At 42.7% G+C, this 13599-nt stretch overlaps 1 protein-coding gene across 5 annotated transcripts in view; it reads right to left on the bottom strand.

The window, feature by feature from the left end:
- Positions 1 to 835: 835 nt before the first annotated feature.
- The window catches only part of Nek4 (NIMA related kinase 4), a 47335-nt gene continuing 34571 nt past the window's right edge, over positions 836 to 13599 (bottom strand). For 4 of the 5 annotated variants that reach the window (XM_023715751.1, XM_023715754.1, XM_023715752.1 and 1 more), the window contains one exon: positions 836 to 1067. In XM_023715751.1, the coding sequence (XP_023571519.1) occupies positions 975 to 1067 (93 nt within the window). In that variant the 3' untranslated portion in view covers positions 836 to 974. Of the gene's footprint in view, positions 1068 to 12968; positions 13112 to 13599 lie in introns of those variants that run through there. The other variant, XM_023715753.1, reaches the window with a different exon arrangement.

Raw genomic sequence — 13599 nt, 5'->3', positions numbered from 1 at the left:
CAGCCAAATAGCTCAGCAGACTAACCCCTGCTTAGGCAGGCACAGGGACCAGGGTTAGATCCCAGACATGCTGGCCAGCCCGCCCCGGGGGCACAATGAGGCAACTGAGACCAGGCATGGTGGCACACACCTGTAATCTCAGGGCTTGGGAGTCTGACCTGTGTAGTGAGACACTGTAGTCCCTGTACCAAAATACATTAAAAAATAAAACAAGGAACATCAGCATTTGATGAATATGAAAACAAACTTCATGAGACAAACACTATACACATCCAGTATAACTCAGAGGATTTGGGCTTTATTTACAAATTGCTTCACTGGGAAAGGAACTGGAGTTTGTAAGTTGTTTTTGCTGATGGGAAAATGAAGCTAACAAATTAGTAATGGAAAAATGTGATATAAATCCAAAATACTTTTAACTTCAATTCCTGTGTACCCAAATGACGTAATAAATGAAAACAAAATATTGAAGTCTATCAATATGTAAAAAAGGAGTCAGCTGCCCATATACTATACGGAAGTTCATATTTTTTAAATCCCTTTGCAGAATAGTGCATTAACTTTCTAAAATAATGTCGCCTACTCCTGAAGGTTAGCAGATAACATCACTACACATCCTATGTGTTTATTTCTCTTGCTGCTTTTGTCACTGTGGTACAATATCAAAGTTCCAACCCAAAGCTTTATGGCCCCGCTTTCAAGCTACTGTTACAGATTAAAAAAATAAAGCTCTACATAAAAAGTTGATGCTTTAAGGCTCAGTAACCGAACAAATGAACAAATGTATCATCTGTCCCCATAAAAGGAATATGAAAGTTTTCTTTTGTGAACCAGCTTCATAGTATGCTATTCTGTCCAGTTTTTTCAAGTATGAGAACTCCAAAGAGATACATAAACGGATGGTGAATGGCTTCTAAGCTCCGTGGTTTTTTTAAGCCAGAAACCTTTGAAAAAGGTCTAGTTCTAACAAATTCTCAAAAATTCACATGTTCTTCAAAAAATTTCAACTGGCGAGCTTTCACACTGTAAGCCGTGTATTTGTCACCCATGTGCTCCCGTAAACGTACCTATTTGGGAAACAAAAAGAAAATCAGTATATAGTAGAAAAGAATTTCTGCCGTCTTAGAAGGGGCCCTCAGCATGATCCTGAAGGTGCTGACTGTATGGGAAAATACTAGTACTTATGTTTAACAAAAATGTACAACTTTAAGCTTAAATATAAGTATAAAAGAGCAAACAATAAGCCAGCAAAGATACTTGCCACACATATAGAGTTCTTTAAAATCCAACACTATTAGGATACTGGAATTTATAAAATAACAAGATCCCAGATAACCCTGCAACATTTACAAAACAGTAATACAATTACCTAATACCTAAAATCCAACCTAACTGTAACCAAAAAAGTATTGTGTGCCGGGCATGGCAGCACGTACCTGTATTCCCAGTGTTCAGGAGGCTGAGACAGGAGGATCAAAAGTCCAAGCCCAACCTAGGTAGTTTAGTGATTTAGCAAGGCCTTCTTTCAAAAGAGGTGAGGACAGAACTCAGTGTAAAGGCTCTGGGTTTAATCCCCAGTACCGAAGGAAGAAAGAAAAGCTTTGTGACATTCAACGTGTATGTGTTCTTGGTGCCGGGGAGATGGCTCCGTAGAATAAGTGCTTGCCTGGCAAGCTCAAGGGCCTGAGTTCAATCCCCAGTTCTGTTAAAAAATAAACCATGTATGTATTCTTTTTTCTTTCTTTTTTCTTTTTTTGTGCATTTAGTACAGGGTCTACAGGGTCTCACTGCACAGACTGGACTCCCAGTGATCCTCCTGTTTTCAGCCTCCCAAGCACTGGGATTAGGGGTGCACACCACCATGCCCAGTCTTCAACATGTATGTGTTCTTAAACGGGTCACTGCCTCCTGATACAGTGTATGCAGGACACCATGACAAATTATCACCTTGATCTATTCAAGAGAAATCTAAACCAAGTGACATTCTAGAAAACAGATGGCCTGTTCACATCAAAAATGTCAAAATTATGAACTGTTCCAGATTGAGATGTAACTACATACAAAATGCAACCGTGACTGGCTCACAATGCACACGACAGCATGAAGGGCTCTGCAGACACCTCCCCAATGAAACTGGTGAGAATTAGTTTCAGAACCAACCATTTCAAGGACACAAATGGCCTCGAGGCGCATAGCATATGAGGAAACACTGGAGAAAACCTACTAAAGTCTAGTAAGAACAGTGAGAGTCATTTTGCACCAATCAAGACCAAGTGCCATTCTGGAGCTCCGTGAAACAAAAACTTCCAGAATGGGAAGCCATAGGCACAGCCGGTTTGCCAGCAGCTCCCAGGCTGTCTTCCCGGAAGGCAGGGCCTTCACCTTCGACCTGTGCTGCCTGTGCCTAAGGCTCAGTTGCAGGAGAGTAGAGCCAGGAAGCACAAGTCCTCTTCTACCCAGGCTGTAGAGACCTGGGGGACGAAGGCTCTACCTTGAGTGTGGCAGTGCTGAAAACAATAGGGTCCAGTCTCTTTTGCTGTAGACCACAAAGTTCAGTCCCCACTAGGCAAAGCACAACAATACCAGAGGCTGCTATCACACCTTCCTTCCCCCACCAAGTGCTCGGTTTTATTTTGTTTTGTTTTTTCTTTTTTGGAAAAGATAGGTCCTGGTGTGTTGCCCAAGCCAGCCTGGGTTCAAATGATCCTCCTGAGTGGCTTCAACAACAAGCTTGGGCCACCACGCCTACCTCAGAGTGCACAGTTTCTTTTTTTTTTTTTTTTTTTTTGGCAGAACCAGGAATTGAACTCAGGCCCCTTGCACTTGCCAGGCAAGTGCTTATTCTACTGTGCCATCTCCCTAGGCCCCAGTGCACAGTTTCTAAAGTGGGAATGTCACAAGCATGTCATTGTCCACACCCCTCCTTTGAAAGCCATCTCTGACTCTAGTGATAGAAGCAGGTCATAAATCAGAATTCCAACTGTCTTCCTAAATGAACTTTCTTTGGAACAGACCATAGAGAATCTAGGCTGAGTGCTCTCAAAGAGTAGAAGTAACAGAGAAAGGCAACTGAGAAGCATTTGCTAGATTCGCTGATACGCAGGCTGCACTATAGTTGGGGCTAATTTACTGGAGAAACCAAGAGTCTGGGAGGAGCTCCATGGAGTCAGGAAAAAAGATCCCAAGCACTGGTCGAGGGAATGATGCAGTCAAAAGAGCCAACATTTGCCTGCTACTATGTGCTCTCTGTAGCCCAGGCGTTCTGGGAAGCTGAGGCAGAAAGATTGCAAGTTTGAGCCCAGCCTGGGCAACAGTAACTTAGAGAGACCCTGTCTCAAAAGCTATAAAAACAGCTTAGGATGTAGTTTAGTGAGAAGGCTCTAGTATGGAAAAATAATGATTGCATCAGCCTGTGGCACCGTGGACACCCTAGAGCACTGTTTTTTTTTTTTTTATACAATTAACATTTATTTATTTGTGTGTGTGTGTGTGTGTGTGTGTGTGTGTGGCCAGCTCAGCCCACCAGGGGGCGGGGCTGGCTGGCATGTGGTGCTGGGGGATCGAACCGTGGTCCCTCTGCTTTGGCCAAGCTTGTTCTAAGTAGGTGCTTTAGACCACTGAGCCATCTCACCAGCCCCTAGAGCACTGTTGAAAACAACAGGACAGTCAGGAAAGGAAAAGTTAAAAGCTGAGTAGTCTAGGAGAAGATGAGGCCTGCCTGCCTGTCACCCCAGGGACATTGCCTGGCTGTACTCTAAGGGGCAGCATCAAGGCCTTAATGCTACACTAGGGAATGAGGACAGATTGAGTCCACTAAAATAATACAGCCAGAACTAAACAAACAAACAAATAAATGCAGTACTTCCCCCCCGGGGGGGGGGGTCCAAAGTGGCCACAGTACATTATCTGAAAATGTCTAATTTCCAGTAAAATTATCAAATGTCAGCCGGGCCTGGTGATACACTTGGGAGGCTGAGGCAGGAAGATCACTTCAAATTCAAGCCCAGCCTAGACTACAAAGTGATCTCAGTGGGGTTGAGGATATAGCTCAGCAGCACAGCACCTGCCTGGCAAGTGCAAGGTCCTGAGTTCAATTCCCAGTACCAAAACAAACAAAAAAAAAAAACACAAAGTGAGCTTAAGGCCAGCCCGAACTGCATATGGAGACCCTGTCTCAAAAAAGACACACACAAAAAGCTGACATACAAAAACAAAAAAACCCAGCATGAAACATACATGAGAAAGAGCAAGCAACACAAAGAACCCACAAGCAATCAGAAATTAGGTTTAAGAAACATTTCAAAGTTGCTGTTAGAAATGTCTTCACCTTCTGGGTATAGTGGCACCCACGTAATCCCACCTACGTGGGAGGCTGGAGAAGGAGTAGCAAGAGTTCAAAGGCTGCCTGAAAACAGTGAGACACTCTCATGCAAAGCGAAACAAAATATGTTCAAAGAAATAACTATAGGAAGATATGACAATGTCATATCAAATACAGACTATCAACAAATAGAAATTATAAAAATACCAAAACGGAAATTCTAAAATTGAAAAGTATAATAACTGATACAAAAATTCACTAGAAAGGGCCGGCCAGATAGCTCAGTGGATTAAAGCACCTGCTTCAGCAGAGCGCAGGAACCGAGGTTCAAGCCCTGGCACCACAAGATGTGCCAGCCCCGCCCCCAGGGTGCTGTGAGACAGCAATTGAAACTGGGCATGGGGCATTCGCCTGTAATCCCAGCTCTTGGGAGTCTATAAACAGGCGGATCACTACAAGTCTGGTCTGTGCAGTGAGACCTCGTATTAAAATACATTTAAAAAAAAAAAAAGATTTAGCTACTGTAAGTTGTACTGCTATAAGCAGGGGGGTGACACATTGTATCAACTTAAAATGTTACAAAGTTGGCTGGATTCGCTGGGTGGTCCCACGCCCTAGGGATGGAGGCCCCGCCCCAGAGTGACTCAGCGCTTAAAGGGTCTCTAAAGGGGTTGAGGAAGGCTTCTGCGCGCTCCACTTCCTCGGCGGAGTTCAGATCTTCGCAGCCACTCGAAGCCCGGCCTCTTTGGAGGAGCTGGATCCTCCAAACGCCACTCTGCGCCCCTCCGGAGCAGCTCCAGTCTCCGCAGTCAGCACAAAAGGACGGGACAGAAGAAGCTTAACAGATACCACCACTGCTGCGCCTCTGGCCGTGCTCCGCTGTTCTCTGGCGCCTCGCACTGCTGCCTTCCGCCCTGGAGCCAGCCACGTATGGACTAAAGCCTCCACTAACTGCGCTGCAGAAACCTTTCCTTCCTCCATTTTGGGTGTTGGGTGTTTTGGCCAAGCAGTGAGTAAAAAGTAACTGAAACAGGCCTCTGCATGGGTCGCTGTACGTGATGTCTTTAACTCTTTCAGGAAGGCTCCTAGAAGAGGGATAGCTGGATCGACGGCGTTTCGATGGCAAGGTTTTGAGGACTCTCCGTACTGATTTCCACCGTGCCTGGCCTGTTTACGCTCCCCCCAACCATGCCACAGCACTCCTTTCTCCCCACTGCCTAATCAGCATTTGTTACTGTTTGATTTCTTGATGGTAGCCATTCTTAATGGAGTCAGGTGGAATCTCAGTGTTGTTTTAATCTGCATTTCCCTAATGGCCAGGGATCTTTCAAAAAGCAAATTTTAAGAACATACTTTTTGGTAAATGTAAATATATGGGCAATTATAAAAACTAGTATTACCATAACATTGGTTTGCAATTTCACTTTTTGTTTGCTACATGATTTAACAAACTAATACATTAAATCATGAGTCTATAAGCAAGCATTATTGTAACTTTGGTTTGTAATTCCACATTTTTGATTTCTACAAAATGTATTTATTTATTTATTTTATTTTTTTATTTTTGGCGGAACTTGGGATTGAACTCAGACCCTTGCGCTTGCCAGGGAAGCGCTTATTCCACTGAGCCAGCTCCCCGGGCCCTTACAAAATTTAAAAGACTAAAACCAATTTTAAAAAACCAATTACTGTGCTGGGGAGATAGCTCAGCGGCATAAGCACCTGCCTGGAAAGCGTAAGGTCCTGAGTTCAGTCTCCGGTACCAAAAACAACAACGACAAAAAAATACCAGGGCCAGGGATTCAGCTCAGTGGCACAGTGCCTGCCTGGAAACATGAAGCTCTAAGTTTGCTTCCCAGTACCAAAGAAAAAAGCCACACAATTACTGGTTTATAAGGCGTGACAGAAATACACAGTGAATGTTTAAATTGAAAAAAATTACTACAGTAAAAGATACATTGCCATTAACCCCCCTCAAAATATTCTCCCTCATTTCAGATATACTTATTCTATCAGGATTGCCACTTTTATAGTCTTTTTTTTTTTTTTTTTTTTTGCAGAACCGGGGATTGAACTCAGGCCCTTGCACTTACCAGGTAAGCATTTATTCTACTGAGCAATCTCCCTGGCCCCATGATGGCCATTTTCTGAAGCAGTTCTAGAAGTTGTTTCGTGATTGTCTTTACAAGGTATGACCAAAAATACAATGAGTGCTGTTGCCAAGTACCATCCAGGGGAAAGGAAGGCTCACAAAAATATTACTGTGTGACATTACTGTATAAATAAACTTATTCACAGGATCTGGAACTGTGTGACTTCTCAAAATGACCATGAAAAGTAAACATTTTTAATTCATTCAGGACTTCAAAGCAGCTATGATAGCTCAACTAGAAACACTCAAGAAAGAATCTCTACACCATGTAGAAAAGTGGCAAGAATTATAGGATGAGGATGTTCTAAATAAGGGAATTGTTTTGAAGGAATTAATTTACTGTAAAGTTTTAAATTTAAATGTCCACTTTTTTAAATCACATCTTGCATATTTTAGACAATGTATAATATAGTTGTTTCTTTTCTTTCTTTCTTTTTTTTTTTTTTTGTATTTTTAGTAAGGGTCTACAGGGTGTCACTATGTAGATGAGACTTGTAGTGATTCTCCTGTTTTCAGCCTCCTAAGTGCTAGGATTACAGATGCGCGCCACCACGCCATCTCAATCGATAACTCAGTGTGCCCCAGGGGTGGGGCCAGCATGGCACGCCGGGGATTGAACCTCAGCTGCTGCATCTGCCTAAGCAGGCGCATTGATCCACTGAGCTATTTGGCCAGCCCTTTGAGCTATTTGGCTGGCCCTAGTTTTGATACGTTAATAACTGAAAGAGATTGGGATAGACAGACCTGTCAAAGGGACAGTTGTATGTCATTAAGGTTGAGCTGGTATAAATTCAAATTAAAGTATTATAATTATAGGACACTAAATACAATCCCCTTGCCAGGTATGGTGGTACATGCCTGTAATCTCAGCACTCTGGAGGCTAAGGCAGGAGGATCACTACAAGCCAGCCTGGGCTACATAGTGAGTTTAAGCCCAGCTTGAACTGCATAGAAAGATCCTATCTAAAAATTAAAATAAATATATTTGTGGTTTGTATCTAGATGTTCCTCCACTGCTTCAGGCAATCATGGCAGGCAGGGCTTTTCAGAGGAGGCTGAATTTAGAGCTTGGGACTGACTTGGGGTGGCCCAGTGTAAGGGACAGAAAGAGCCTTCTCTCTCCTATCTTGCCGCTTTTGCTGGTTTCTCTTCTCTGGCTGCTTCTGCCGTCTTCTGCTGCCACGATCTACTGCCCCTCTGCCACGTGTCACCCTCCCTTGGGCCCAACTGATTATGGACTAAGACCTCGCCACACTACAAGCTAACTAATCCTCGCCTCCTTTAACTTTGGGGTTGGGTATTCTGTCTCAACAAGGAGAGAAAAGTAACTAAGGTTTTATATATTACATATATATCCCATGGTAACCATAAATAAAATAGTTATAGAATATTCACAAAAGGAAAAAAAAAAGAATATTCACAAAAGGAAATGAGACGGAATTGAAACATTTCATAATACAATCACTACAGTAAACACAAAACAAGACAGTAATGCAGGAAATAAGGGATAAAGGTCATAAGGCTCATAGAAGACAAATAGTAAATTGGAGGCCCTCGCTATCAATATTACCTTATTTTTTTAATCACTATTACTTTAAACATAAATGGATGAAATGCTCCAATTAAAAGTGAGAGATTGGCAGAATGGAATAAAACCACAGATGCATCTTTAGGCTGTCAGTGATGGCTCTAGATCCAAAGACACAAAGAAGTCGAAAGTGAAAACTGAAAAATATACTCCATACAAATAGTGACCAAAACAGAGCAAACAAAATAGAATTTAAATGAAAAAGGACTGGGCCAGGGCGATAGCTCAGTGGCACAAAGTACCTGCCTAGCAAGCACAAGGCCCTGAGTTCAATTTCTGGTACCCAAAAGCAAAAAAGAAAAAATTTAAAAGGGTGCAAGCGGCTGGGTGTGCTGGTGCGGCCTGTAATCCCCAGCACTGGGGAGCTGAGCAGCCCGGGAAGCATGGAAGCCCCTGAAGGGGTCCTAGGAGCCAAGCCCCTCTTCTTCCTCTTTGTTCCCAGCTGCCAGGAGGTGAGACTGTCCTCCACCATGTGCTACCTGCACAGCGTACTTCTTCTCGCAGGCCCAAAGCCACGGATACGCCAGCCATTCTGAACCATTCTCATTTTTACATTGGTGCCCTAGTCACAGCGGCAGGTGTCTAACATGAGACTTCATAAACCAACTAGATCTAACAGATACACGCCCGCCTCCTGCCCAAGACAGAATACCGAGTTTTCTCAAGCGTACATGGCCATTCTCTGTGACAGACCATACACTGGGATGCAATTAAGTCTCAGGAGATTTTGAAAGATAGATAGCATTGTCTTAAGCCACACGGGATGGAGTTAAGAATCGGACAGAAAAAACTAGAAAATTAACAAACTGGGGGAAAATAAACATCATACTTTAAAACAATTAATGGGTCAAAGAGGAAGTCATGAAAAACTACAGACCAATGAAAACACACAGTATACCAAACATGGGTTTTCTTTTTTTGGAGGCTCGAAATGCTTTAGGGCATTTCTGGTTTGCAGTGACTGTCTGGCTTGGAACCCCAGAAGCTTGAGCTTGAGGGCTTTGTTTAAGCAGGCACTTAAACAACTGAGCTACTGGGCATGTCCCCTAATAAGGATTTTTTTTTTTTGTTCCTCGAATGCCTTCAGGGCACTTTTGGCCAGCGGGAGAGTTGTGAGGTTCGAACTCCAGCAACCTGAGGCTGACAGCTTTGTGGAAGCAGCCACTTAAAGGACTGAGCTAGGGCCAGGCCCCCAGTATACCAAACATGGGATTCAGTTAAAGCAGTGGTAAGGGGAAAACTTATGGTCAAAAATATGTATTAGAGTATGCCCCACTGGGGCTCAGTCTAAGCACCTGCCTGGCAAGTTCAAGGACCTGGGTTCCATCCTTGGTACTGGATGCCATCCGGGCCCCAGAACCCAGGAACACAGTGCCTGCCATGGAAACTGGGTGTGGTGGTGCACGACTGTAATCCCAGTGCTGGGGAAGCTGAGACAGGAGGATTGCTACAAGTCTGAGCTGTGTAGTGAGATTCTGTACCAAATAAATACATAAATAAATGATAACATTTTAAAAATGTCCCATCACTGTGGGGAGGGAAAGATTTCAAATGAAAAACCAGACATTACAACTTAAGGAACTTGGAAACAGAACTAAATCCATATCAGAAGTACACATACACAATAGAGATTATAGGTGAAATATATCAAAAATTGGAAAAACAAATCACTAAAACCATTAAGTGATTTCTGAAAAGATTAACAAAACTGATAAGCTTTTTGGTCAATTGATTATTAAAAAAGACAAAACCTGCTAAAATCAAAATTAAATGGGGGCCGGGGAGATGGCTCAGCAGAGTAAGAGCTTCCCTGGCAAGCACAAGGCCTGAGTTCAATCTCAAGTTCCGAAAAAAAAAAATTAAAATGGGGATATTACTATCAATTCTATAGAAATTTTAAAAGATTATAAAAGAACTGAACAATTATATGCCAAAAATTCCATAACCTAGATGAACTGCACAAATTCCAGGATCAGCGAGATAGCTCAGCAGACTAAGCACCTGCTTAGATAAGCTTGGGGACCAGGGTCCCATCCCCAGCAGCACACGCCCCGCCGGCCTCGCCCTTGGGCATGCAGAGCTGGCCACAGAGCCCCAGCATGGTGCCGCGTGCCTTAATCCCAGCGCTGGGGAGGCTGAAAACAGGAGGGTCACTATGAGTCTGAGCTGCCTAGTGAGACCCTGTACCAAATACCTATGCTACAAAGAAGAGAAGAGAAGCACAAGTTCCTAGAAACAAAATTCTTACCAAAATTTGAGTTGGGCAGAGTGGCACACACCTATAATCCCAGCACTCAGGAGGATTGCCTCGAGTTTAAAACAGAAAATTGGACTAAACCTATTATTAACGGAAAGAAATTGAATGAGTAATCAGCAGAGCCCTGAAGAAGAAAGATACTTCCCGGCTCATTCTATGAGATTTGTATTGCTTGATCTTGTGACCAGGCAGCAGCACTTCAGGGAAAGAAAAACATACCCCACTGTGCCTTGTGCACACTGCAGCCAAAGCCTTCAACAGAATCCAGCTGACTGACCCTGAACAGCTAACCCCAAGCACCACTCAGGCAGCATGTCTGTTCGTTTGTTTGGGTTCTATCTTGAGTCAGCTCAGCCAGGTGTCATTCCAATCCTCTGCACAAGGTGCACGTCTGTACCTTGCTTTATACTGACTATCTTTTGCATACTTTTTTATTTATAACACTGTGCTCATCTTTGATATTTCTTTTTTGAGATGATGTCTTGAACCTCACCTTAGAAACTACAGCAATCCTCCTGCCTCAGCCTCCTGCGTGTTGGAATTACAGATGTGTCATCACACCCAGTTCTTTTCTTTTTCTTTCCATTTATGTATTTGGTACAGGGTCTCACTACGCAGCTCGGACTCATAGTGATCCTCCTGTTACCAGCCTCCCCAGCACTGGAATAACAGGAATGTGCCACCACGCCCGTCGATGGCTCAGCATGCCCAGGGTCAGGGCTGGTGCAGCATGGAGGACTAGGGATCAAACCCTGGTCCCTGTCCTTGCCAAAGCAGGTGCTTAGTCCACTGAGCTGTCTCACCAGCCCTCATGTCCAGTTCCTGATGTTTGTTTCTAGTGAAATCTAGTAATAAGTTCTGGATATTATATTTTACTAATTCATATTTATTTGGAAAAAATAACCTATAATTTTATAGTACAAGCTATAAAATCTCGTAAGTACGTTAGATGTAATTTTTATACTTTTCCAGAACTCAGTGATGTTCTTTCACAATACAAAGTGGACACATTTGGGACACTAAAAATGAATAGGAAAGCAGTGCCGAAAGAGCTGCCACAGGAAGAACTGAAAAGGGAGAAATGTTAGCAGACCAGAGAGGAAACATCTGTGGTATGAAATGGAAAGACAAAAAAAGGCATCTTCCTATTGTTGGCCATTCATAATACCAAAATGATGCAACTTGAAATAAAAAATGAAACTTAAAAAACTTCAGCATTGGTCAGTGATTACAATAATTCTATGGGTGATGTTGACAAGAATTGGTCAATATCTAACAAGCTCTCCTATCATCAAAACGTGAGGGAAGGCCAGGAAGACAGCTCAGTGGAATAAGTGCTTCCTTGGCAAGCGCAAGGGCCTGAGTTCAGTCCCCAGTTCTGCCAAAAAAGAAAAAGTGAGGGGAAAAAAAATATTGTTATAAAATATGCATGTAGGCTAGGAAGATAGCTCGGGGGTCTAAGTGCCTGCGTGGCAAGCACAAGGACCAGGGTTTGATACCCGGTACTGCATGGTGAGCTGGCCTGGGAACCCCGGGCACACCATGCTGGCCACCAAAACCAGGCATCGTGGCACACGTCTGTAATCCCAGTACTGGGGAGGCGAGACAGGAGCAACACTATGAGTCTGAGCTGTGTAGTGAGACCCTTACCAAATAAATAAAAGATTAAATTAAAAAAAAAATACTCGTGTACTTCTGAACCAAACAATATGTTGGGACTTTTTTTTTTTTTTTTTTGCAGTACCGGGGATTAAACTCAGGACCCTGTGTTTGCCAGGCAAGTGCTTATTCTACTGAGCTATCTCCCCAGGCCCAAAGGAAGTTAGAGTTAGTTGGGACTTTTTTTTTTTTTTGCGTGAACCAAACAATATGGGACTCATTTGTTGTTTACTCAAAACACAGGGATTAAAAATGCCACTTACAATTTAGATTAGGTCTAATAGACAAACTCATGAAAAGTATTGGACAATGAAATGCCCACCAGGACGTCTATCATCAGTTTCTTCACCGTTATGTTTAGTAGGTAGATACCTCAGTGAAATTGCACAACCCACAGAAAAAAAGAAAAGACCAACATGACGCTGTAAACTGTGTTGTTCAAAGAAAGACATGATTGAAAAATAATTTGGAAAGAGACGATATATTACAGTCCATTATATTGCGCCATCATGTACTAAGATACACCATTCCCAGAAAAACTGAGAAATTTGATTAAATTGTCATTTTTATATTTCCTATAATATTATCTTATAAAAATGCAATCCTAAGGGCTGGTGAGATAGCTCAGTAGACTAAGTGCCTTCTTAGGCAAGTGCAGGGACCAGGATTCAATCCCTGGCATCACATGCCACCCTGCCCCACCGCTGGGCGTGCTGAGCCAGCCACTGGGCCACTGAGACCGGGGGTCGTGGTGCATGCCTGTAATCCCAGTACCAGTGAGGCTGAAACAAGATCAGTACAAATCTGAGCTGTGTAGTGAGATCCTGCATCAGATAAATAAAAAATTCAATACTGTATTTAAATTCAATACTGTAAATAACTGGACTGATACTGATCTGCAGTTTTTTCATGCAGTATCTTTATTTAGTTTTAGTGTCAGGATTGTGCTGGGCTTGGAGAATGAGTTGGGAAGTATCCCCTCTTAAAGTTTCCTAGAATGACTTTGCATAATATTGGTATTATATCTTTCTTAGCTGGCTGGAAGCATTCACTAGCATATCCATCCAGGCCTAGAGTTTTCTTTGTGGACAATCTTTACTTTTTCTAGAGGGAACATTTAGGCTGCTCAATCACCTGAAAAGATGAAAACAGAAAGGTGGATGCCAGGGAGTGGTGGAAGCAGGAAATGCTTAATTATATCTAAATATACAGTGAAATTTAAATAGTAAAATATTTCTTTAAATTTAATTTTATTTTATGTATTTTAGTACAGGGTCTCACTACACAGATTTGACTCAGTGATCCTCCTGTTTTCAGCCTTCCAAGCACTGGGATTATAGGTATGTGCTACCACACCGTCTCAGTCGCCATCTTAGTGCACCCCAGGGGCAGGACTGGGACAGCACGCCAGGGTTCAAACTCCAGTCCTGATCTGTAAATTCTTTCTTCATTTTTATTTTGGACAATTTTTATTGTTATATTCATTTATGTTTGTAAATAATTTATTTTCAATTTGCAATCTATTAAAAAAAATTTTTAAAAAAACCCAGTCCCTGCACTTGTCTAAGCAGGTACTTTAGTCCACTGAGCTATTTGTAAATAGTAAAATGTTGAGTTCGATC

This window comes from Octodon degus, unplaced genomic scaffold, assembly GCF_000260255.1.
Source record: "Octodon degus isolate 3935 unplaced genomic scaffold, OctDeg1.0 scaffold00043, whole genome shotgun sequence".
Classification (NCBI taxonomy): Eukaryota; Metazoa; Chordata; class Mammalia; order Rodentia; family Octodontidae; genus Octodon; species Octodon degus.
This window is presented reverse-complemented; position numbering and strand designations above follow the sequence as displayed.